Source organism: Malaclemys terrapin, chromosome 18, assembly GCF_027887155.1.
Source record: "Malaclemys terrapin pileata isolate rMalTer1 chromosome 18, rMalTer1.hap1, whole genome shotgun sequence".
NCBI classification, from domain to species: domain Eukaryota; kingdom Metazoa; phylum Chordata; order Testudines; family Emydidae; genus Malaclemys; species Malaclemys terrapin.
Genome location: NC_071522.1, coordinates 1,198,669 through 1,223,877, shown reverse-complemented (window position 1 = coordinate 1,223,877; position 25,209 = coordinate 1,198,669). Strand labels below are relative to the sequence as shown.

The 25,209-nt window shown below is 54.8% G+C and overlaps 1 protein-coding gene across 3 annotated transcripts in view; it reads left to right on the top strand.

Moving 5' to 3' along the window:
* Nucleotides 1–25,209, top strand: part of SMG6 (SMG6 nonsense mediated mRNA decay factor) — a 154,097-nt gene that overhangs the window by 64,609 nt on the left and 64,279 nt on the right. For all 3 annotated transcript variants that reach the window (XM_054008185.1, XM_054008184.1, XM_054008183.1), the window contains exons 11-12: nucleotides 14,454–14,570; nucleotides 15,193–15,358. In XM_054008185.1, coding sequence (XP_053864160.1) covers nucleotides 14,454–14,570; nucleotides 15,193–15,358 — 283 coding nt within the window. The remainder of the gene's footprint in view (nucleotides 1–14,453; nucleotides 14,571–15,192; nucleotides 15,359–25,209) is intronic.

Sequence of the window (25,209 nt, the reverse complement as noted above, 5' to 3'; positions counted from 1 at the left end):
GTGTGCCCTAGGGAAACACTTCATGCCTATCACTCTGCCTCCCCAAGGAAACTGGATAGATCGGTTCTCTCCTGAGGCGTTGCTTGGTGCACTGCTTCTGATCAGCCCCCAGAACACATTCGGCTTTTCACTCACACTGTCTTTATAAATGTTTCTTCGCCTGCCCGGGAGCTCTGTTGTCCAACAGCTGTGGAAGCTTGGGCGCAGCCCGTTTACACACTCCAGGTAGGAGGGTCCAGCCCTGGGGGCAGTGAGAGTGGGTGGCAGCAGGGTCCTGAGGTCAGGACGAGCGGGCTGTCCTGGGTGAGTGAGAACACAGCTTCCTCTGTGGCGCTCGGGAAGGCTTGCGGCTCCGTGTGGGAATAGGTCATTAATTTTTATACTTTCCCCGTAAACCATTGACCCTTTTTATGATGTCATGAGGGATTCCTTAATTTTGCAGCTGCTTCCTGGTTACGTCAGAGAAGAGCCTCCTGTCCTGGAGTCCAGCGCTGCACTCCACAATGGCTGGAAACAAATGAAGTGTTGAATATCTAATGGCTTCCACAGGGAGAGCTGCTTGATCCTCCCCAGGCCCCCGGCATTCCTCACCTCACAGGCCTTCCTTCCTCCCTCCCTTAGACAGCCGAGAGCAAAGGGGGCTGGAGGCTCCTGAATGGCTGTGGCTGTCTTGAGAGTGCACGCACCAAGGATGCTTGCCCTCAGATGTACACAGCTGTGCATCAACCAGGGGTCCTGCTGGGTCTGTCCATCCTCCCAGCTCCCTACACTGCCTCCTGCTGAGGAAGGCTAGGATTAGAGTAGCCAGGGACTCCCCCCCAGTAAGTGGTCCTGCCCCGCTCCCTACAGTACTGCCTACTGGGGGAACCTGGGGCTCTGCTCAGTCAGGGCTTCTGCACATCCCCTACTGGAAGACTAGAACTGGGGCAGTTGTGAGTGCCCCACAGCCAGCCATTCCTACTGTATTATTATTGCAGTCTGAATTCCGGCTAGTAGGAGATGCAGCCGTCTCTGCACTGAAGTCCGAGCTCAGCTGTTCTGTAGCTGACTGAAGGGGCTGGTGTATGCTGTGTGCAGCGCACGGCTCAGAGTGATCCCTGTAGGATGGTCCATGGCCTGCCAACGCAAAGTTAGGGTGTTCCACTCGGGAGAGTTGCACTGGTGCATTGTGGAATTTGTAAATGGGGGTGGGGAGGGGCGAGTGCCCATGATTCCCACCGTATTGGTGGGGGCTGGTAAGGAAGATTCCCATGGTCTTTAAGGGGGTGGAGGGGGTGTCTCGCATGTTCTCTGTGGCAGGGTAGTGAGTCTCTATGACTCACATTATCCACAGGGGAAACGGGGGTGTGGGAGGGGTTGGAAGGGGCAGTAGGGAAATGCCCTGTGTCCTAGGGTTACCATATCTCATAAATAAAAAAAGAGGACCCTCCACGGGCCATGGCCCCGCCCATTTCCCCACCCCTAGCCCCGCCCCAACTCCGCCCCTTCCCCCACCCTAACTCCGCCCCCTCCTCCCTCCCACTCCCAGCCAGGGGGAAAGGGCTGCCCCAGTGCTACCAGCATCACGGTTTCCCGGGCAGCCCCCAGACCCTGCGCCCCCAGCCGGCGCTTCCCCAGCGCAGCTGGTGCCCAGGAGGGGAAGCGCCCAGCTGGGGGCGCAGGGTCTGGAGGCTGCCCAGCAAACCGTGAAGCCGGTAGCGCTCGGGCTTTGGGCAGCCCCCATGCCTCCAGACCCTGTGCCCCCAGCCGGGCACTTCCCCTCCGGGGCTCCGGCGGCTCTGCGTAACTTACACTGTATAAGTTACACAGAGCCGAAGAGGAGCAGAGCCCCCGCAGCTGGAGGCTCTGCTCCTCTTAGGCTCTGTTTAAGAGCCGGGCTGCCCCAGCGCTACCGGCTTTGGGCAGCCCCCGTGCCTCCGGACCCTGCGCCGCCGGAGCCCGGGAGGGGAAGTGCCCGGCTGGGGGCGCAGGGTCTGGAGGCAAGGGGGCTGCCCGAAGCCGGTAGCTCTGGGGCAGCCCGGTTCTTAAACAGAGCCTCCAGCAGCTGGGGCTCTGTGTAACTGACCCTGTGTCAGTTACACAGAGCCCCGGGGGCTGGAGGCTTTTCTCCTCTTTGGCTCTGTGTAACTGACACTGGGTCAGTTACACAGAGCCCCGGGGGCTGGAGGCTTTTCTCCTCTTTGGCTCTGTGTAACTGACACTGTGTCAGTTACACAGAGCCCCGGGGGCTGGAGGCTCCAGCCGCCCCCGCTCTGTTTAAGAGCTGGGCTGCCCAAGCGCTACCGGCTTCGGGCAGCCCCGTGCCTCCAGACCCTGCGCCCCCAGCCGGGCACTTCCCCTCCCGGGCTCCGGCGGCGCAGGGTCCGGAGGCACGGGGCTGCCCGAAGCCGGTAGCGCTCGGGCAGCCCGGCTCTTAAATAGAGACGCCGGGGCTGTGTGTAACTGACACAGTGTCAGTTACACAGAGCCGGGCTGCGAGAGCTACCGGCTTCGGGCAGCCCCGTGCCTGGAGACCCTGCGCCGCCGGAGCCCGGGAGGGGAAGTGCCCGGCTGGGGGCGCAGGGTCTCCAGGCACGGGGCTGCCCGAAGCCGGTAGCGCTCGGGCAGCCCGGCTCTTAAACAGAGCCTCCAGCGGCTGGGGCTCTGTGTAACTGACACTGTGTCAGTTACACACAGCCCCGGCGGCTGGAGGCTCCAGTCCCCGCGGCTCTATTTAAGAGCCGGGCTGCCGGAGCGCTACCGGCTTCGGGCAGCCCCGTGCCTCCAGACCCTGCGCCCCCAGCCGGGCACTTCCCCTCCCGGGCTCCAGCGGCGCAGGGTCTCCAGGCACGGGGCTGCCCGAAGCTGGTAGCGTTCAGGCAGCCGGGCTCTTAAACAGAGCCGCCATTTTCCCGGACATGTTCCGCTTTTTGGCAATTCCCCCCGGACGGGGGTTTGACTGCCGAAAAGCCAGACATGTCCGGGAAAAAGAGGACGTATGGTAACCCTACTGTGTCCATGAATCTCTCTCTCCTTTTTGTTGTTGCTTTGTGTTCTGTCTGGTTTGTGCGCCAGCTCCAGCTTCTCCTGCTGCCAGCTGCTGCTGTGGGGAGCCCAGTGCATCAGCTGTCAGCCGGTGGTGCTCTCCTCTCCTTGCCCACTTCCTGCAGACACACAGATTCTGGAGGACTGCTCAGGAGCTGTGCCAGCACTTTGTCTGACTGGGGAGTGACTCATGAAGAAAAGGCTCTTGTGTCTGAGTGATAAGAGAGCAAACAAATCGCTCCCAGGTGGTGTCAGCTTGGAGGTAACCAGCCACTGTCTCCTCCCCTGCAGGGCAGTGGCTGGCTGGGAGCAGAGTGAATCAGTTGTCTTGTCTGTGCTTTGCCCAGCTGCTGACATGTTGGCTATAGGGCCCGGGGCTCAACTCACTGAGCAAAACTGCCCTCTCAAACCTCCTCTACCTCCGGCCAGTCATTATGTCATCTCCTCAGCAGTGCATCAGGAGACCTGCTCTCCACACATGGTCCCTGGGCGGTGTCAGCTGCCGCTTCCTGGGAGCAGAGCACATCACTGCTGCTCTCCGTGCTCCAGGGTAGCCACAGGCCACCTGTCCCCGGATCATCCCCCAGGAGAGGCCCACCTGGAGACTCTCACTGTTGTCCTACAGCAGCCTGAATCAAAGGGATCTGGTCCTCTTGAGTCTGTGTTAACACGCGTCAGCCTCTTGTATATTATCTGCTAGAGACTCAGGCGCCTCTTGATTAAGATTGACAAGGACAGAAGCATTAGCATGTTCACTGTTGCTGCTCACTTGCAAATTTCAGGGTAACCAGGGCTTCTTTCCACTGTTGCCTGCTACAGGCTGGGACTGGAGCAGCTGAGATTTCTCACATCCTGCCATGTGCCCTACACTACAGCACTGCCTACCGGAGAAGACTGGCAATGGAGTATGTTCGTTGTGCACTGTAGCGCCTCTACTCTGGTCATCCCTTGCAGGATTTCCTCCTGAGGTTAGCACTGGAGTAGTGGTGAACTTCCACGGTCTATGGCTGTTCCTTCCATTGCCTGCTCTTTTCCCATTCCCATTTCCTGTGGCTGGCTGCATTGCCCTAGTGGAGATCTGGCAGTGCCGTCCTGCACAGCCTGGTGGGAGAGGGGATGTGTTTATCACTTTTCCTGGAGATTATCTGTTTAAGCACTCTCTGACAGTTACAATAACAAGGGCAGCGCGTTGTGTTTCCCAGCAAAAGGACACTCGCTGCTGAAAGATGTATAGCACTAATTAGAAATACATAACATCCGGCCACATGGCAGCCTTCTCCCGGCCGCTCCATTTCCTGAGCTCAGACGACTTTGACGACAGTTGGTTTATGTTTTCCATGAATATAATGTTCTCAGAGAAACAAAAATTTCTCCCAGTTATACAAGGTCCCCCCCCCTCAAAAAAAACAGGTAGATTTATGGCTGCGGAAAACTTGGGCTGGATCCTGCCTGACGGGGAAGCCAGAACAAACTTTTTAGCTCTAAGCATGGAGTGTAGCCGAGAGCCCAGGTAGGTGGCTCAGAGGGGGCGCTGCTGCAGCTGCTTCTGTCTGATGGAGTCAGTTCTGCAAACTTTTGTAAAGGAAACCGGTTTGTAGGAAGGGAATAATGCTGTTAATAAGGGATTTAGAACTCCCACCCTGCTGCAGGAGAGGGACTAGGAGTGGCCTGTGAGAGACCTGCTGGAGCTTACACACAAAACTATGTTAAAAGAAGATTACTAAGGTTGCAAAGTCAAGCATTCCAAAGTTAGAATAATGCCAGAGTTAAGGTTTCCTGTGTAACCTTAATTCATTGTTCTTGTGCATCTACATTATGGTGCAGTCTTTAATGACATGATCACATCCTATTTTTCCACAGGATTCCTGCCTGATTCAGTGGACGGTGTTCACTGATTCAGAAGTTAGTCCATATTGTGTTTTTTCCTCGTTGTTCAGTGTGCCCCTGGATTCAAACTGTCCTCTCTTCAAACCCTGCCGTGGATACAGAATTACTAATTTCCGCAGTGGCTTTTCTATGACACTCAACACTACAGTATCTGAGGGCTTCCCAGGCTGTAATTTATCTTCACAACACCCCTGTGAGGTGCAGGGATGGTATTCTCCCATTTTACAGATAGCGAGCTGAGGAACGCAGATTAAGGTCAAAAGTTTCCACGAATTTTGGGTGCCCAATTTGAGACACAAGGGACCTGATTTTTCAGAGTTCTTAATCCCAACTCCGATGGTTTCAGTTGCAGCTGAGAGTGCTCAGTATCTTTGCAACTCAGACCCCTAGGTCTCAAGGTGGGCACCCAGAAAATGAAGAGAACACAATAAGTGGCCACCAGTGACAAGTTTGGTTTCAGTGACTTGCCCACCAGGGTGGCATTCAAGAGCCTTAACCATGAGACATCTTTTCTCTTCCTTCAATCCCATCCCTCATTTAGTACTCATTTGCTGCCACCTGTAACAGATATCCTACAGACAACAGCCTCCTTTACTACACAGCCCCAATTCAGCCCTGGAGCAGGCCATGCTATGCACTGGGGGAAGCAGAGGTCCTGTGTAAAAGGTAGTATGTGATCATGCAGTTAAAGACTTTAATAATCCATAGGCACAAGGAGGCTGAATTAAGCTTGCAAAAGCAACTATAAATCTGGCTTTTCCTAACTTTTGAGTGCTTGATGTTGCAACCTAAATAATCTTTGAATGTATCTTTTTGTGTAATTATTTAGGTTTTTAAAAAATGCAAACAAAAAACATTCCATCCTGTGGCATCACATTGACACCCACCTGCTCATCAGTAGGGTTGGAACCTTTTGATCCATGGCCCAGACCTTTGCCACTTGAGCTAATGGAGTGAATGATCACAGTAGTAGGTTGTCATCCTCTGTGTGGCCCAACACTAGAGGGAGGTGAGAGAGACACTCTGCCAGTGGCTTTCACAGATGTTTGCTGACAGCAGAGGAGTGGTTAGATTAGGTAATCTTGGGCTTCGTTCCAGGCACTGAAGGGGCGTGTGCTCTGTTAGGCACAGACTCTTCTGTCTGTTCTCCCAAGTTTGACTTTTGTCCTGTCCCATTCCCATCTCTTTTCCACTTATTGTCCCACACCCATTCCCTTTGCCTGCCCGGTCCCAGTCTCCACTCAGGTTTCTCATCTCAGTCCCGGGCTCTTTGCCCAGCCTGTCCTCGTCTCCCCCACAAGATCACTGTCTTAGTCCCAGTCTCCTAACCCCCTCTGCTCCTAGTCCCAGTCTCCTTGTCTAGCTAATCTAAATCCCCTGCAGCTCCTCATCTGAATTGTTTCTTCCCCCACTCACCTGGCTCACAGTCCCAGTCTCCTTTCCTGGGCTCTTTATCCAGTCTCTCTCTCTCTCTCCCACCTCACCCCCTCCTTGGCTCCTTGTCCCAATATCTTTGCCCAGCTGGTCCCAGTTCTCGCTCAGCACGCAAGCTCCTTGTCAGATCTGTCTTCCTTCTCCCCACTATTTCTAGTTCGCCTCTTTGTCCAGCCAGTCCCCAGTCTCCCTCCCTTTCCCCAGCTCCTCCTCCAATCTCAGTGCACCCCAACTGGCTCCCAGTCATACCCCTCCCTATATCCCTCACATGCTTCCAGACCCAGGCTCCTTGTCCTGCTAGTTCTAGCATCCCTTTTCCAGGCTCCTTTGTCAAGACAGTTCTGGTCCCCAGCTCCTAATCACAGTTTCTGCCCTCCTCCAATCCCGTCTCATCAGCCTCCTTGTCCCAATCTACATCTTTTCTCTGCTCCACCCTTCCCTTGCCCAGCGTCCTCCCCCACTGCCTGTGTGCTAGCAGGGGGTCATGGAGAGCACAGGAGAAACAGGAGCGCAGCCCAGAGCAATCTTTCCCTGGGGTAGAGCATGCTCTGCGGCTCCATGAGGATGGCGCGCAGCATTAGGAGCTAGGAGAGGAGTGAGCATGCTCAGTGAGGATGGAATCTTGGAGAGTTTAGCTGCTAAAACCCAAGTCTCTACTGAGTATGTCCGACCTGTGAGATTTCAGAGGCTCATAATTTAGCCACATTTGGGCAGATTTTCATGGGGTTGACAAAAGGCTCGTCCCTGACTACTCCACTGTCCCTGCTCCTGCCTGGGGCCACTGGAGCTGTTCAAAGAACAGGTTGTAAGAATTTTTAGAGGCAAAACAAAGTTATTTGTCTCTAGCCTCGTTCTCCGAAATGGCTGAACTGACAAAAATGCAGCCTCAGGCAGATGCCCAGCATGGAAAATTTCAGCCCAAACAGGAGAGTTTGGCAAAAAATAGAAGCAGCTGAGAACAGCATTTTATAATGGGAGGAGCTGGGCATTCCTAGAAGTAGTGCTACCAGCCCCACCTGTACTGAAGAGTCAATGCTCAGCTCACGCAGTCCAGCCGAGGGTCCCAAGGCATGGTGCGGGGGGAGTTCTCAGCGGGGTGCAAGCCAGGCTCCCACAGGTGCTTGCACTTCTTTTGAAAGGTGTTCATCAGAATTGGAGGCAGGGTCAGTGTCAGCTGTTTTTCTTCCCTGTGTGTTTTCGTGCAAAGGCTGAGAATGGAGTGACTCCTGGGCTTGGGGCCAGGCTCTTGAGATTGGGCCATGTGCTGCTGCTGAGAGTTGCCCTCTCTTTGTACCCATTCATTTCCCTCGGCATCACCAGTTTTGGAAGGAGCATTGGGCCCAGGCCTCGCTCGGTGTTGGGGGCACAGAGGAGCCATGTTTCTTTTGTCTGTGGATCTTCTTCCATTTTCCAGAGTTGATTGGTCGGTCCCCTCTTGGGCACATCCGTCCCTGTCCCATAGGGGTGGGGCTACACTTCCACCCCCGTTAATAGGCTGTGAGAGAGTGCTTTTCTGCTCCTGTGAGGACGTGGGTTTATCTGAGTGTAGCCTAATTTGGGATTTAGAGCAAAGAAAATGAACAGATTGGAGCCTTAGCTAATGGCAGCTTCAGCTGGTTGGATGCTGTGACTGATACCTGGAAGTGCCCCCTGCACAAAGTATTTGGAGATGCCTGAAGGGTAGGAAACAACTTCCCCTGCTTATTAGGCAGCACGTCTGGGTTTGGCGGGACTTTGGCATGGAGGAGTTTCAGAGGAAGCCGCATCTGTGACATTGACAGGATTTATCCTGGAGCAGGCAGGACTCTGCTGCTTTGGTTTGTACCTGAGCTGGTGGTAGCCCAGCTTGGCTTATACTAATGCTATTCTGACTGCTGGGAACCAGCTAGAAAAGGTGAGGAACAGCAAGGCAGTGGGGACCCCTTATTTCTACCTGTGCCCCAAGGAAGGAAAGTCTCTGCTGCCCGGGAGTTAAATCTTGGTGCATTGTGTGTCACAGCAGCAGTGCCCATCATGCAGCTCCGAGGGACACCCAGGCTCAGTGGGCTGCAAAGCCCAGCACATCTGTTTCAGCAACACTTTCTCTAAAGAGAATTTTCTCTCAGCGAAGGCAGTCAACCGCATTGTGTTGGATGTGTGGGGCCATGCTGGGGTGGTGCAGAGGAGGTTTCTTAACACTCAGCACTCACCGAGCACTTTGCAGCTTCAAAGCACTCTACAAACTTCTACCTAATTAACCTCCACTTCCTGGGCACTCTGTGTCTGCTCCGCTCTTCACTTGCTAACTTACCCTGTCCATTTTCCACTGCATGCTAGCTCCTTTGTTTCAGACGTGTCCCCCACAAGCCCCTGTGGCATGCAGCCATGGCATCTTTGCTGTGCAGCTGCAGGTCCCCGTTGTGACTTCCCCTGTCCCGAGGAAAAGGATGAAAGCGTCTGAGCAGAAAGTTTCCCCTGATTTTCAGAGCTTCCTCTTTGTTCTAGAATCAAACCCCTAGGACTGTGACACTGGGGAGCAGGGGTGTTGATGTAAGGGCAGGGTTCTTGAGCAGCCCCACACACCCTGACCTCCCCTGAATATCCCCCTCTCCCTGCAGAGCTGGGCTGGCTGGATTGCTCTGGGGCTGGGGGAGGTGGGGAGCTTCCTGTCCTTGGCTTGCTTAGGAGCTCCAGTGCATGAATTCTCAGGGCCACATGGGTCCTGTTTACTTGTCATGCTGAGAAGACATTGGCCCATTGTAGCTGAGCTGGAAGTGAAGGGGAAACAACCCTTCAATTCATGTGTGTAATGCTCTCTGATTCCTCCTTATGCTGGCACCATGAGTCATCTCGTATCCTGCACCAGAGCTCAGCTCCAGGCAGGCAGCCGCATGGCTCCATGTAAATCAGGCATTAGTCCGTATGTACATGTGTGTGTGCCTGGTTCCTGACAGAACCCAGCCTACTGTGCAAGCTGGAGTGAGCTGGGGCAGGGAGGTCCATGCTGCACATTCCTTTCTCTCCATCTGCTTTTCCTCTTCCCCGTCTCATGGGGGAGCTACTGCTCCTCACCAGGGAGCCCGAACCATGCAGCCTGGGGAGCCTCCAGTGGCTTTGTTTAGTGCGAGGCCTTGGTGTGAAGCTGGACATGGCCAGAGCTTATTTTCTGGAGCTAACTCCAGGCTTTGTAATGTTACCATTTAGTTCCCAACATATCTGTGTTGGTTCCATGTGTCCCGGATCCACAGGATCTGTGCTACAGCCCAGTTTGTAAACCACCTTCACAGGAACCCCTTCAGTGGGGCAGGCTCCCAAGGAGTCCCACTCGTTCTTCAGGATAACCCATGCAGCCTCACCGCTTCAGGACTGAGCTCCCTGATGCACACTGGGAACTCTGCCCAGCAACTCCAACTCTCCATGCTGCAGGACTAATGCTCCCCGGGCCTGTATTTGCCGTGACCCCAAACAGCATTTTCAGAACACAGTGGGGTTTGTTAGTCGGCTGGAACACAGCATTGGAAGGCCTCAGGTTAGCAGAGAGAAATGAAGGTTAAAACATGGTCCCTTCTGGTTAAGCCAGCACAAGTCACTAGCCAAACTGTCATGAACACCATTTCAGGCTCGGTCTCTCTCTGACCTCCTTAGAGAGTGCCAGGAGAGAGAGCAGCCAGCTTCCTCCAGAAGCCCACCCTTAAGTTTATCCCATGCTGGTCATGGCTCTGTCCTTTGTTCTCAAGCTGGGGTCTGGGCTCAGCTTCCCTGCTGAAAGGTGGACAGAAAATCTCCCCGCCCTTCGTGGTTGTTTACTAGGTGTCAGTGTTTGGTCGCTGGAGCTTTTCCATTGTCTCTTTGGGATTCTACATTGACATAGGTCGCTTTCAGCAGGTTCCAGCCAGTTCCTTAAGGACCCTACTCACTGTGGCCCAGACAGCAAGGCACCACCCACACCTCATGTCCTGCGCTGCCCCAAGAGCAGATTTAACACTTTTCCCTCCACTGGGTAACAATGCAAAGTACAGAGGGAAACTGAGGCACATACAGGCTTCATAAAAATGTTACAGAAACTTCCCACTTCACCACAACATGTATTTTATTGTGGTGCATTTTCAGGGGGGAGGACAACTAAGCACTTATCTGTGCCTGTTGGAAAGAAAGCCACATACCCCAGGATCTGAAAGATGCAAAGATAATTACTCTATATCAAAATAAAGGCGACAGAGCAGACTGCAGCAACTATCGAGGGACATCTCTGCTCAGCGTGGTCAGCCAGGTACTAGCAAGCGTCCTGCTGAAGACTCCCAAGTCCTTGCCGAGAGAGTCCACCCTGAGAGCCAGTGTGGGCTCAGAGCTGAGTGCTCCACAATTGATGTCCTTCACATTGCTCTTGGTGTCAGAAAAAAGCTGTGAAGAACAGGCACCGCTCTATGTAACATTCATTGACCTACGAAAGGCCTTTGACTCGGTTAGCAGGAATGGCATCTATAATATCCGCTTGAAAATTGGCTGACCACAAAAGGTGTTCTCCCTATTCAAGGAGTTCCACAAGGAAATGAAGGTAACCATCCAGTATGAAAATGAAACAGCATCCCAGTTTAGTATTGATACTGGTATGAAGCAAGGCTGCATCTTCGTACCCACCAGCTTCGGCATCGCCTTCTCTATTCTTCTTAAGTGCACCTTTGGAAATGATCTATCTGGCAGACCAATTGAATGGAGGATGGACGGCAGCTTGTTCAACATCAGACAATTTCAGAGCAGAAGGCACATTATCAAGCTTACTCTTCAGGATCTGCTTTTTGCAGATGACGCCGCATTCATCTCTCATTCACCTGATGAACTGCAGGTCATGAAGAACAAGTTCTCTGATGTATGCACCAAGTTTGGCACGGAAATCAGTATCAAGAAAACAGTAGTCATGTCACAATGAATCAACATTCCACCTAAAATCTATGTCAATAATGATGTTCTGGATAACATGGATCACTTCTGCTATCTCAGCTCAGTTCTCACCAGCTCACTTAACCTCGATAGGGAACTTGATGCTAGAATTGGGAAAGCTTCTGTCACTTTTGGCAAACTTACCTCAGGTGTTTGGAACAACAAGTTGCTAACCCTGAACACAAAGGTGTCTGTTTATCAGGCTTGTGTGATCCGTACCCGCCTCTACGGCTGTGAAAGCTGGGTCACATACTCCAAGCAGAACTGGAGATTGAACAGCTCCCACCTCCGCTGTCTCAGAAAAAATCCTTGGAGTTACTTGGGACCAACGGATCACTAACAGTGAGATCCTTGAGAGCACTGGCCACTCGCAGGCTTCGCTGGCTGGGACATGTGGAGTGTGTGCCTCAAGATCATGTGCCGAAGGCTGTGCTCTGTGGTCAACTCAAGAACCACCCGCATCACAGAGGAAGGCCAAAGCTCTGGTACAGCGACACGGTCAAGCAAGGTCTCAAGAAATTCAGAATTCCCACTGGCAACTGAGAGAACCCTTATCACAACCGCTCAGTCTGGAGACGCCGGGTCAAGGCTGATGCATTCGCTGCAGAGAGCTATCAGAGAGCCCAGGCTGAGGCCCGCAGGCGAGCCAGGAAGCAGAGTGCTCCAACCGCCTTCTGGTGAGTGGACCTGTAGCCACTGTGGGACGTCTGCCGCTCATGCATCGGGCTCTTTTCCCATACTATTGCTAAGCACCACTGACAGACTGACTCTGCTGTGTCTCCTTTCATCTGTCAAGATGTTGGACAGTCACATGACTTTTCGGGATTCCCTCCCTCCCCCCCGGCACTGGTGCATTCATAGGAAGCAGGGTTGGCTGGTGTTTTCTTTGGGGGGCAGTGGGAGGATAGCTGTTTGTCTTTGGGGGCACTGCATCCTAGCAGCTGTTGTGCCTGGACTTTAGGTTTATGATCCTACCCACTGCAGCCTTCTGGCATTTGCAGAGAATCTCATGCACTGGGAAGGCCAGCCTTGGCTAGCCCAGTGCTTGTTTGCATCAGATGATGTTGGTGCGGTTCCAGGAGGGGGGCATGGGGTGTGAGTGTAAAGCAGACTCGGGAGACAACTGCCCAGAGCCCCTAGGGCATTGTCCCAGAAATACCATCTTGAGGGCTGTGTGTTGGAATGCCCAGAGCTTTTCAAAGGGTCATTTCCGGGTCATTTCCTTTGTCTTTACTATATTAATCTCTTAGGTTTATATAGTGCCTTCCATCCAGGAGGATTCTAAAGTGCTTTTGGGGCTGTACATACACTTAGATGCAGCCATCTCCTGGATGGTCAGCTTAGGACAGGAAGTGAAGGAGAATCTAGAATCTAATTGAAACTTGGGAATGAGTTCCAGGGAAGCAGAATGTAGTTTCTTGAACTGGACCATGGCCAGGACATTGGGGCTCTCACTCTTATTGTGGGAAAGGTTTCATGAGAGTGAGCGTTCATGTCTCAGAGTGGTCACATCCTCAGATTTTATGTTTCTCCAAAAGCTGGCACCCCTTGCTGTCATGCTGGGGCAAGGTTCAACACAGCCTGGCAGATAAGAGCGCCCCCTACTGAACCACCAGCCTCCATTGAATGGTGGTCTCCCATCCAGGTACTAAACTCGTTAGCATCAACTTAGAACGTGAAATGTGACAATATCAAGGTTTCAGGCCTTCCTCTCATTTTTTCTCATTTTCTTGATTTTCCTTACCCCTCTTCCCACTTCTCTGAAATAATTTTATCTCCTCTGAAAATCCACAGAATCTGCGCCCCCCCTGGCCTCGGTCTTTCCCTGATCTCTGCAGGAATGGGGTGTCTGTGGGTTAGGGCTCCTGCGCCTAGCTGAGATCTGCAGCCTGCCATGGCTTTGGAAGTTCAGCTTAATGTCCCTTCTCTTTTTCTGATGCATTATTATGCATTTTTAGTCAGTCAGTCACGGAGAACATGTCTGTGTTCAGAGGGCAGATGGGGAGAGAAGTCTCTTAGCCACTGGTCTCAGCTGTGGCTGACCCGGCTGGCATGGGCACCGCCTGGTATCTCTGTGTTGGATGTTTGCGGTAGCTGTAACACAAGCCTTGCCTGGCTTGTGCCAAGTTCTTCTATGGTGCTTTGCATCACACTTCTTCCTTGGTGTGCTGAGAGAGGCGGGTGGGCTCTGCAGCTGGGACTGAGTGAGCCAGTGGTGTGCTAAGGCAGCGTGACTGGCCTGACCTTAAGCATGGAGCCATGCAGAAAAATAAAATGGCCTTCACCATCCTTCTCCCCTCTCCCTCTGGACAGGGTCTTCACCTCCCCTGCCGCTGAGTCTGGCCCCTGACCAGACAGCTTCATGATCTGTGCCCTCTCTACACTTTCTCAGAGGGGTGTGAAGCCACCAAAAGGGGCAGAGAAATAATGTTGAGGGCACAGGTTGCCAGTAATGAAATGCTAAAATGCCTGTTCCCCAGCTGCCCCCTGCCATGACTGACTAGATTGGAGAGTGGGGCAGCGTCTGCCTTGCCCTGCAAGTGTAACCCATGCCCAGCCAGCTCCCTGCCACTCTCACAGCCTCAGAAGTGGGTTCTGACTGGCCGTAGATGCACTGATGGGATTTGCTCTGCCCTGAGGCAGCTCTGTTGGGAAGAGTTATGATCATGTGGCATCTACTTGAGTAACAGCTTCAGTCCTCTTGAGGAGCTGTTGTGTGACTTGTGAACTACTGGGAGGAGCCCTGTCCTCAGTGCTGAGGTGAACATGCCAGCAGGGATGGAGATGAAACATGCAGCTAATTATCCTTTTAGCACTTTGGAATTCTTCCCTCCTTCGCAGGAGGAATTAGGAAGTCTGAGAGAGTGGCAGCTTCTGAGCCCATGATGGCTCCGCAGGCAGGGCTTTGAGGCACCCAATGGGCAGTGGCTGCCAGGAGCTTGCGGTCTCTGCCTTGCCACTTCCCTGTTTGGAGCCATGCTGATTCCTCCTCTCCTAAGCGGGGGGAGGGGGGAGAGGTGCTGGCTTGGGGGAAAGGAGCATGCTGGGTGCTTGGCTTTCCCCCTGTAGTCTCCCCCAGCCCATGCACTAGGACGAAAAGGGCAGGAATTTTCCTTGTCTCTCAGAGGGGGTTCAGGGTGAGGGGCCTGCTGTTCCCTCCATAAGCTGATGTTCTCTGCTTGTCTCCTCAGAGTGCCTCTCGGAGGACTGTCGCTCAGTGCTCCAGGAACAGGCCACGGCGCTGGGACTCTGCATGTTCGCCCTGCTGGTGAGGCGCTGCACCAGCTTACTGAAGGAGTCCGTCCGAGGTAAGGGAGCTGTCTGCACAGTGCTGGTGGCCTGCTTAACAACACTGTGCTGCAGGTCTTCCCTGCCCTAGCCCAGCCCCGCTTCCCAGGCCTGGCTCACCTCCTGCTCCATCACACACCACTTGTCTCTTGAGGCCTCTGGGTTCTGTCCTAGTTTTCAGACCATGCCTCCCCTCCTCCATTCCTGGGGTCTCTCTCCCTTTGACTCCAGGCAGTTCCAGGACTTCAGTGTGGGGCTGCCCGAGCTGGAGAGCCCGCGTTGTATGTTGGGACTCCATGACCCTTAGTCTTTTCACCTCTCCTGCTACATGACAGGCTTTCTGGTGCCTCCAGGCGACTCCTGGAAGTCAGGATTCCTGGGTTCTGTTCCTGGCTCTGCCATTGACTCGCTGTATGGGCTTGAGCAGGTCACGACCACCCTGTAAAATGGCGTGATGCTGCATCCCGTCCTTCCCTTTGGCCAGTCGCTGCGTCTGGGGTGCATTAGTGGGGATGCAGCATTCTCTGTGCATCTCCGGAGTCAGGCACTCAGTGGCCTGCGCGTGCACACGCCCAGGAGGCAGGGACCCAGGAATGGGGGACTGCAGCGGGCCTGGCCCAGCTTTGTTTTTTGTCTCTGCAGCTTGGTCCCAGGAAGCAGAGCAGGATGAGGAGGATGATATCAAGGTCTCCGCCTTGCCCCAGGATCTGAAAGAGCTCCTCCCCAGCGTGAAAGTCTGGTCGGACTGGATGCTTGGCCACTCGGACACCTGGAACCCCCCTCCCACCTCCCTCGAGTTGCCCAAACAGTATGTGATCTCTTCCTGCTCTTCCAACACGTGCCCATCCCTGCAAGCTCCTTGCCGGTGCCCCTCGTTCCCTTTTTGCCCCTCACGGAGGTGGTGCACTCTGTCCTCCCAGCACCACTGCCTCAGCAGAGGGTATTGCTCACTGCCCTGTGCTGTGCAGGGGATGTTTCCGTGGTGCTGACAGTGTCCTGTGCATGGAGAAGGGTGTTAGTGACAGAGGGATCTTCCCTAGCAGCGAGAGCTGGGGGCTGGAAGTGGGGTGTATGTGGCTCAGGGTGGTGGCAGGCATCCCAAAGGCACAGCATTGAACCTTGTGACTAGCTCCCCTTCGTTCCCTAGTGAGGCCGGATTTCTAGCTTACGCATGGGATCTCTCTCTTCATTTCCTGGGGTGCATCTCCCTAGGCCCTTTGCCAGCCAGCCAGCTGTTTGTCTGTGAGAGTGGAGCCTGCTCCCAGCTCGCTGCTTGAATTCTCTTCACCTGTGAGAAGGGGCTGGGCAAACCACATTCAGCCTGGGCCAAGCCTTGAGCAGCCTCGCTGTGCTGGGAACCCCCTTCTCCTGCTTTGAAAGCAAGTTCCTCTCCCCAGCCAGTCACAAAGGGTTAATTTGCTAAGCTGGCTGATTCCAGACCATTAGTCCATAATGCGGACTAGGCAATTTGCATAATTTTGGACAGAAAATCATGTGAAGGGGCCAAGTATGGAGTATGCGAAGCAGTGTCTGAGCATGCTCCGTAACTGCTTTCCCGCAGGATTTTCCATCTGCCTCCGGTACTCTGGGTCCAGAGCCTGAAATCACTTCTCATTGTAAATCCAAAGGAGTCAGAACCCAGGGTGATGGGAAGGCGCATTAAGAGTAATCCAGCAAAGTGGCTTAACCATTAATGGGTCCCTGCTCCAATGCATCAGGTCCAGTCCCGCTCTCCTGTTTTATTGCCTCCACTCCAGTTCTTTTTCATTTGGCTGAGGAAATGGAAATCTCACACAGGAAGTGCTGGGCCTCATTTTGTGGAGATGGAGTCTGTTTTCTGTTTGTCGGCTGCTCGATGTGGGACCGTTGCCTGCTCATGTGAACTGTTGCCCATCTTTGGGCAGGAACTCAAACTCGGAGCTGTCATGTGAGCATGCTTGCACCAATCCGGAGCCCCCTTTGCGCTGCCTGTGCAGGGAGCTGCTGAGCCGTCGGCAACGGGCTTGCTTCGAGATGGAATTTCTGATTGGGTTCATGCAGCCAGCGCTCATCATGTTCCAGGGAGGAGCCACCTCCTCCCTTGTTCGGGGTGCGACTGAGATCTGCTTCAGCTGCCTCCGGCTGCCGGGAACCGGTCTGGCTCCCCTGACGGGGTTAGGAGCAGGTGCAGGCTCCCCCTTTCCCATCAAGATGGGAGAAGGTGAGGGTTACAACCCAGCCCTTATCCGAGACTGTGGCCCATGGTTCCATCAAGTGCCAAGGAGCAGCTGGAGATGCAGGTCCTGAGTGATAGGAGGTGGCTGGGCCTGGGCCATAATGTACTTTGAGCGCCTGCTCTGCTCAGAGCTCCAGAGTTGGGGAGTCAACGAGCGTCACCATTTGGTGAAGGCTCAATAGGCCCAGCCACTTCCCCTGCCTTGGTCTCTTCATGCAGTGCCTGGGCCTGCCCCTCCTCCCACTGTTCAGATCCTTTCCCTGCAGTGACTAGAGCCCGTTCTTCCCCATTGCCCACTGGCTGACGGGCCCTCTCAGATGTGGTGAGCTGTAGTTTACATGGCACTTCTCTGGTTTATGTTTGGGGTGCTCCAAGATGTTGTTAGCACAAGAGTTCTTTGCCTGTTTCCCACCACTCTTGTGTACCCCTGTGTGCGGGAGGCCATGACCGCACTGTAGCGGTCTGAGCAACTGAGAAATGGAGCCCCCTGCTGGAGATGTACCTCTCCAGCAAGAAGAGACGAGGTGGCAGGAGAACCAGCTCAGCCCTGCCCTCCCCTCACGTCCCCAGTCTCAGCACGTCTCCCCAGCAGGTTGGACAGGAGGAGTGACGACTGGCGTAGCATTCCTGCTCTGTACTGACGCATGCCTGCACTCTGGCTCGGCGGCTGGTGGCTAACCAGGGCAGCCATCAAGTCCAGGGGCCTTGACAGGAACTATTTGAAGATGTTCTAAAAGTAAATCATGGGCCGGAGCGTGAGTGAATGCCTTGGGCCAGGCCTGGGACCCACAGGGGGGTGACCTTGAAGAGAGAGAGAACGTGTAAATGCTAAGAGCAGAGCTTGACTCCTGGGGCTGGGCGATGAGGAGGTGCAACGGTCCCAACTCCATGCTCCCTACAGCTGTGAGTTCTCCCTCCATGGCATCCTCCTGGCCTTGTGCTCAGAGCCTGGGCTGGGATAGCTGGAAGCTGCCCTTCTAGCGCTACTTCGCCATTCCCTTCAGTGCCGCCTCTGGGGGCTGGAGCAGAGCAAAGGGACTGAGTAGAAATTGAAATGTGGGAGCTGTGGGGATCCAGCGAATCTCTGCATCTCTAGAAATCTCACCGGGTCTCCAAAAAGCCCAGGCCTAGCACCAGCCCGGTGGCTCGTCCTGGGGCCAAGGCCAGGTCCGGCCCGGCGCTCGTCCTGGGGCAAAGGCCAGGTCCGGCCCGGCGCTCGTCCTGGGGCAAAGGCCAGGTCCGGCCCGGCGCTCGTCCTGGGGCAAAGGCCAGGTCCGGCCCGGCGCTCGTCCTGGGGCAAAGGCCAGGCCCGGAACCGGCCCGGCGGCTCATCCCAGCACCAAGGCCAGGCCCAGCACAGTGCTCGTCCCAGGACCAAGGCCAGGCCTCGCACCGGCCTGACAGCTCATCCCAAGGCCAGGCCCCGCACAACGCTTGTCCCAAGGCCAGGCCCGGCACTGGCACGGCGCTCATCCTGGGGCCAGATGCAGCCCAGCAGCCCATCCTAGCTCCTGCTGGGGTCTGGGCTGGTGAGGCGGCTTGTCGAGCTCATCCAGAGCCTGGGGCCTAGGCCGGTGGCCTGCCCGTCCCAGTGCCTCTGCTGTATTCTCCACTTTCGTGATTCCTAGTTCTCCACAAGTGACAGAGTCAGGGGACTTTGAGAACGTCTAAACTCAGCCCAGCTGTGGCAGTTGGTTTATTGCTTTCAGCTGGTACTTGAACCCGGGTCCTGGTCTTGGAGTCTTTCCCAGGTTTAATCCCCGGAGTTTTCTCTGCAGCTGTATGACACTGCACTGACCCCGAATGAGGATAGGAAAATAGAACCAGTGCCAAGCCAGAGTCTCTTTTTCATTTGGAGTCTGGCTGTCTGCCCATGACCAGGGTTACATAATGGGAAACATAGCTGGGCTCTGGAGAGCCCGCGTTTCACCACGCTGCCCAGACCTTCGCATTCTGATGCTATAGATCTTCCTAATTGTAGCTCAGATGCATTTATCACACTGTTGGATTTGAGTCCTTACAATAAAAAACACCAAATTCCTCAGCTTGCTGCTTTCCCCGTTGGACAGAGACGCAGGGAAAGGTGTTAGGTAAATGCTGCGCTCCGCTCCAGCACATGGCACTGGGGACTCAGAGCAGTATCTCAGGGGTGTCCTTTCCCTGACACGTGCTTAGGAACATGCATAGAGCATGAACCCCAGCATTCAGGGTGTCCTCTCCACATCCAAATGGGCCCCAGGGCCATGTGTGATACGAATGGTGGACTGCACCCTTCCCAAGATCCCCACTCTTGATTCTAGGCTGCTTTGAGCTGACCCCCACCCATAATAGACTGATTGGTGCTGGACCACAGAGGTTTGGGGGAAGATACAGACAATGTATAGCCCTCTTTGGAACTGTGTGTGGGGGGTGGGTGACATTCCTTCTCCTCTACCTCTCTGGGGGAGGTGCCTTCCGTGGCTGCCATGTTGTGGCACAGTTTCTGGGTAGTAGCAAGGCCTCCTGTTGATGGCACAGCCGCATCATGGGCATCTCTGCTTGGATTCCAGAGAGCAGCAAAGTATTTGTGTGGTGGCTCCCTTGCCGAGAGGGGTTTGGTGAGTGAAGAGTGTGACTCACTCCAGCTGGAGAGAAGGCATGTCTCTGAATACCGGGTACATTCCCCTCCACACAGTGTATGTGTGTTCCTGCCCCACCCAGTGGTACCAAAGAGTAGGTTGCGTGACCCAGCTGTGAAAGGCAATAACCCCACAACACAACTTCCTCATGCATAGCATCTCTCTCATGAGCTCCTTACGGAGAGTAGCTGAGGGGGTGGGCACAGGAAAAGAGAGAGCGAGAGTTGACGAGGCAGAGATGTTACTGATGCACCCGCTGATGGCATGAGGCAGATCCGCAGGCCGAGGAGGAGAGTTTCGGTGTGAGGTGGATGCTGGAGCTGCAAAGGAGAGGTGGGGGAGCCAGGGCTACAGGGCAGGAAGCTGCTCCTGCCTTTGAGGCCGTGGTTGAGGAAGTTGAGACTGGTGGGCAGAGAAGAGCACAAATTCCCTTGTGAGCTCAGAGATCTGCTCGCTGCTTCTCCTCACACCGACGAGCACATCAGAAGTTCAAACTCAGCAATGTGCCGTTCAGTGGAGAAACCCCAGACTATTCAGTGTGATACGGGGTGGCCGCTGGGAATCTGCTTTCCTGCTAGGCTGGGAATCGGGTCTCTGAGCTTGCTGTAGGCTGCATGCAGCCATTTCAAATGGTGCATTTAAACCAACTATTAAATGCAACCCAAATGCTTTGAAAAAATTCTAGAGCCTCCTTTATAGGAACATGGAAGAGCCTGTCAGGCTGCCCTCCTCACACAGGGCCTGCTGAGCAGTGTCAGCTCCCACGGAGGGGCAGTGCCCCAGCCCAGCCCCTGAATACAGGTACCAAGACACTGGTAGGGATTGCTAAGGGCTGAATTGAAAACCCCTTTCTGAAGCCTTGTCTCCTTTAGTGAATGTTCGTCATGGATCTGTCCCTGTCGAGCTGTCACGTCAGCAGGGTCAATGGCTGGGAAGAATGAAGGTCGAGTCAAGCTAGAGAAGAGGCAAAGCTCAAGCATTTGAGCCCCACCTGGGGAGGGGTCGCAGAGCAGCCTCAGTGCCATTAGCTAGGGAGGAGCAGGAGCCGCTTGGAGAGGTGCCCTGAGGCTGTGGAGGCAGGTCCATGTGGCTGGAATGATTTAGTGTCAGTAGCTGCCCCGAGATCAAGGCAAACGTGGAGGAAGCCGTTGGCTGCATGGAGCAGATGGCATCACATAGCTGGGTCGTGTTGTGGCTAGTGACTCCCTGTGCCATTGCTGGGAGCGGGGAGATAAGAGACGGGGGTGGGCGGCGGTCTCTGGGTGAGGGGTGGTGAGGTGGAAAAGGTGCCAGAGCCCAGGGAGTCGTGTGGGATGGGGAAAGTGCTGGTGTCAGTGGGAAGAGACTTGGTCTAGAGGGGATTGTCTGACCCCAGCTGGGCTCTCTGCAGCCTCACAAATGTGCCCCTGGGGGGCTCCAGGGTCATTTCTCCCCACTGGGCGCTGGGGAGAGAGTTGAGAGGCATTGGTTGGATTTTCTGACTGACAGAGTTGAAGGAAGGGCCAAGGGCTCCACCCCAGAACAGTGAGGTAAATTCTCCACCCCAGGCCATCATTCTAGTGGGTCTGTTACGGGGTGGGCGAGGCTCTGTGGCCTGCAGTGTGCAAGTCGGATGAGATGCTCAGGACGGTCCCTTCTTGCCTTAAAGTTATGAGGGTGGCTCTAGTTGGGGCATGTGCAGGGCTTGCTGTGGGGGATTCTCTAGCCTGGGATATGCCGGAGGCCGGACTAGAACGGGCCCTGCTGGCCTTAACACCTGTGAATCTAGCTCTGAGACCCTCAGGAGTTTCTGCCCTTTCCAGATGCTTTACGTTTCCATGAGTTACCTGCCGTAACCGTGAGCTCGAGAGAGCCCAGATGAAGGGGACGTCCCCTCAGTGACTGCAGGGGCCCCTCAGTGCCCTCTGCAGCTGTGCCCCTGCGGTTAGGGGCAGGGTTGGTGAGTGGCTCTTAGAAGGAGTGAATACTTCACGTGCCTACAGAGGAATTGCTTTTATTCTGGTTTCCCCTGGGCTGGAATGGGGCTTGGAGGCAAGGCAGAAGCCTGGTTGGGTGGTGGGACTTTGGTGCACAGACGTGGAGAGCCTGGTGCCCTATTGGATTGAGCTTTCTCAGCCTCCTGCTTTGGGCTGGTTTCCTCTGGCTGCCTTCTCTGGGGCTTGCTTGCCTGCTGCGTTCAGCCTCTTTGAGCTCTGCTCGCCCCAGGAGCAGAAAGGCCCAAGTGATTTGCCATCTGTAGCACAGCTCGGGAGCACAATGCAGGGTTTCTCACACCACTCTGGGTTTGTTGTGCAGCTGTGGAGTCTGAATGTGAGTGTTTAAACAAGCTGGTATTACTCAGGAAATGGCCACCTCCACAGGCTTGGAACATGGGGTCATTGTACTTGCATGAATCACCTGGCAGCCTGCTCCCCCTGTGAAGATGGTGGCTTATGTGAAAGCACTGCACAGCTTTGGCCCTGTCCAGAGGGACTCAGCGAGTGTCGGGCTGTGCTTACCACACAGAGTTGTTAGCAAGAGCTGCCTATTTCTGCCCCGCTGACTGTTCACGGCGTTGGCCTCTGGAGGCAGTAGGCCTGGCTGTTGTGATTGCACAGGTCCAGCCCTAACCCTCGTCGTGGGAGTTCGTTTGGCCCCTGGGTGCCCTTGTCCAAGCACATGAGCTGTGTCCGCTCCATCTCCTGTCGCCCTGTCGCTGGGCTGCACTCATGCTGGCAGCTACATTCGGCCTGGGTTCTGAGACAGCAGAAAGTGAGCTAACACTTTGTTTTTTCCCTGTCCTTGTGGGTGTAAATGTGTCTGTGGGGAAGAGAATGAACCCCACTTGTGAGGAGAGACCTTGGGCTAACCCTCGCTTGGCTTCCTCCATTAGAAGCCTGGAGAGCGTCGTTCTGTTTACCTGGGAACTGTGCGCTCCAGGGCTCGGGGTCAGCAACTCTGCAGAGCCCTCTGCAAAGGCTCCACAAAGAGGCCTGTTGGAACTCAGTTATTGTGTACGTATAGCAGGTGCGGAGGGTTGGATCTCTGAGTCTGTGCACAAAAATACCCTGAATCACAACAATCCAGTCAAGGTGACACAAGCCAGCCAAACCTAGAAACCGTCACTGGGACCCTGGGGGCCGAAGGAGAAAGCACCTGGCCAGGTTCCCAAGGATTGCACGTCCCTCCAGGACAGTCTCCTAAGGGCTCAGGCAATGAGCTTCCTGATTCTTTGGCCATCACCTGGACCTGGTGCTGGGTGTATGGAGCCTGGAGAACTGCCCAATCCCGTAGTGGCGTACATGCTGACACACAGGAAGGAGGCCGCTGCACAAGATTCTGTCAGATGCGCTCCTAGCTAAATCCCCATCATTGTGTGTCACAGCTGGAAACCAGGGCGAAAACAGCAAAGGAAAAGCACTTCTCGTTCCATCCTTATTGCCAAGGTCCCATGCACGCCCAGCCGCTTCACACCTAATGGGTGCAGCCCAGCTCCTGCTCTGAATTACACAGCAGCCGCATCGATAGCTCATGACAGAATTGCCCCAACTGTCAGTTTGATTGAGGGGACCATAGAGTGGAAATCTGACACGTACCATGGAAAGGGCGGATCTGCTGAGCCATTGCGAAACTGGGGGGAGCAGGGAGGATGCTGCGGAGCAGTGGCAGCAACTCCTGTTCCAGTGGAAGGTCTGGGGGGCCCTGCACTGGAATAGGGAGCTGGAAGGGTAAACTCCTCATCAGTGGGGCTGGAGCACTAGCGACCACGGAGGGAGGGTGCTGTGCAGAGCTGCTAAGCCTGCAGGAGGGGAACGCCCCAGCTCTGCCCCTTGCGAGATTAGCGAGCTCTCTTAAATGCAGTAATGTGAGTTATGTGACCATTTGTATAGCCTGGGAATGGCGTTGGACGCTGAGCCTGTCGGGGGGCCAAAGGGCACGAATGTCACATCAGTAGTGTTTCTGCAGCGTGTTGATATGCCTCTGCCTCCCCCACCCAAAGAGAAGTGTTCCCTGCCATGTGCCCGGTCCTCCTCCCCAACTGGCATGGAGCATTCCCTGTTGTGTGTCCTTCCCCTCCTCGGCCATAGATCTCTGCCACCAGCACCCTGTCGGCCCTGTCCCAGCCCCTGTTCTGGGACTGCTCCCCCGGCACCCTGTGTCATCCATGCCCCCCACCCCTGCTGGAAAGGGGGCACTCCCTGTCCAGGTCCCCAGCCGATCTGCAGCTGTTCTCGCTGCTCATCCCGGTGTGGAGCAGCCCGCTCAGTCTGAGGGCCAGGAGTGCTATGTGACCAGACCCATGCAGCAGGGCACTGGGGGAGGGCTGAGCCTTTCAACCCCTGCGTGTCTCCCATGGGCAGCGCTCACGTTGGAGGTGGCCCAGAGCAGCCCTATCACATCCGGTGCTTGTCTCTGCAGCCTGGGCTGAAGGATAAACTATCAGAGCTGTGGGGCAGTGGATCATTCCTCTTATTATTTTCTTCTTTGCAGATGGGGTCGTGGAAAGTTCAGTTCCTTTTAACCCTCACAGCTCTGTTTATTTTCCAGCTGGTAGCACAAATGCAGTGTTTCCCATTACATCACAAAGGGCCTCGGACAGATCCCTCCGAAAAACGTGTTGCAACTGTTTATTTTTTTCCATATTTAAACAGTTCTGACAGCCAGACCTGGTCGAGCCAAGTGATGGAGCTTTGTGAATGAGCCCAGCTCCTGGTGTCTGTGCACAGAGGGCTTCGAAGGCCCTCTTCTCCTCTGCAGCATGTTTGCCGGGGCCGGCTCGGGGATGTGGGTGACTCTGTGCTACACGTGTGCTGATTATGTGCTGGGCTTTGATTAATGGCAGCTCATTCCGTCCAGTTCCCAGGACGCTCTTGAAAACAAGATGTTTCATTTCAGTGCACTTTCCTGGTACATTGATTGCCATAAATAAACGAGTGCAGACTCTGTCCACCTGGAGCAGTTCACGGAGCAGGGGGCCTGCTCCAGCCCCTTGGCTGCCTCTGGCTGTGGAGTCAGTCCCATCCCCCCGCCATTGGTCTCTATCCTGCGCCTCACAGTTCATCAAGGAGGCACAGATGGGCACAGCACAAGGCTGCTGTCTGGGACCCGAAGGCGTGGGGAGCCCAGCTCAGTGTGCTGCTTTCCCTTCCCCATCTCCCTGCACTTCTCCTGCCTTGATCTAAAATCCCTACTTTCTTGTGTGAAATCATTAACAAGTAGCAGTTGGTTGTGAGCTTGTAGCTGTGCGGTTGGTCTGCTGCCCGAGTGTGCCATTGTGCACCTATTCTGCCCCCGCGTCCCACCTAGACCCTGGGGGCACTGGGCTCCAGCTGCCCTTGGAGGAGAGCAGAGGCTACAGGCAACTGCTGAACTGCTCAAGGTTTTGTGTTGACAGTCTGGGCTCTGCGTGTCACTGGTGCTCGAAGAAGGTGACACACCACACAGGCAGCTTTGCTCCAAAGTGCTGAAATTGTGACCAGAAATGAAACAAGGTGTTACATCTAGTGACTGGCATTTAAAGACAAAGCCCCTGAGGTCCCGCATGGCCACAGCATGTGATGGCAGATAGTGACCTGGGCTCTGTCTGCACTTTGTGAGACACAGATAGGGCCCTGGGGACATGAGCTTCTAGGAGGGGCTGGAGAAAATAGGCTGTGTCTCAGGCAGGGCTGGAGCTGTGGCTGCAGTAGAGGAGAGGGCCGTCCTGAGGCTGTCCAGGAGGTGACTTCCCCCTTCCCAGACATAACATGGAGCATTACTTCTCTCTGGAGAGAGCTGGATTATTTTCAGCATCACCTGGGGCTTTGGGTGGGGTAGATGCTTCCCCATGTCTCCGTACCAGGTTGG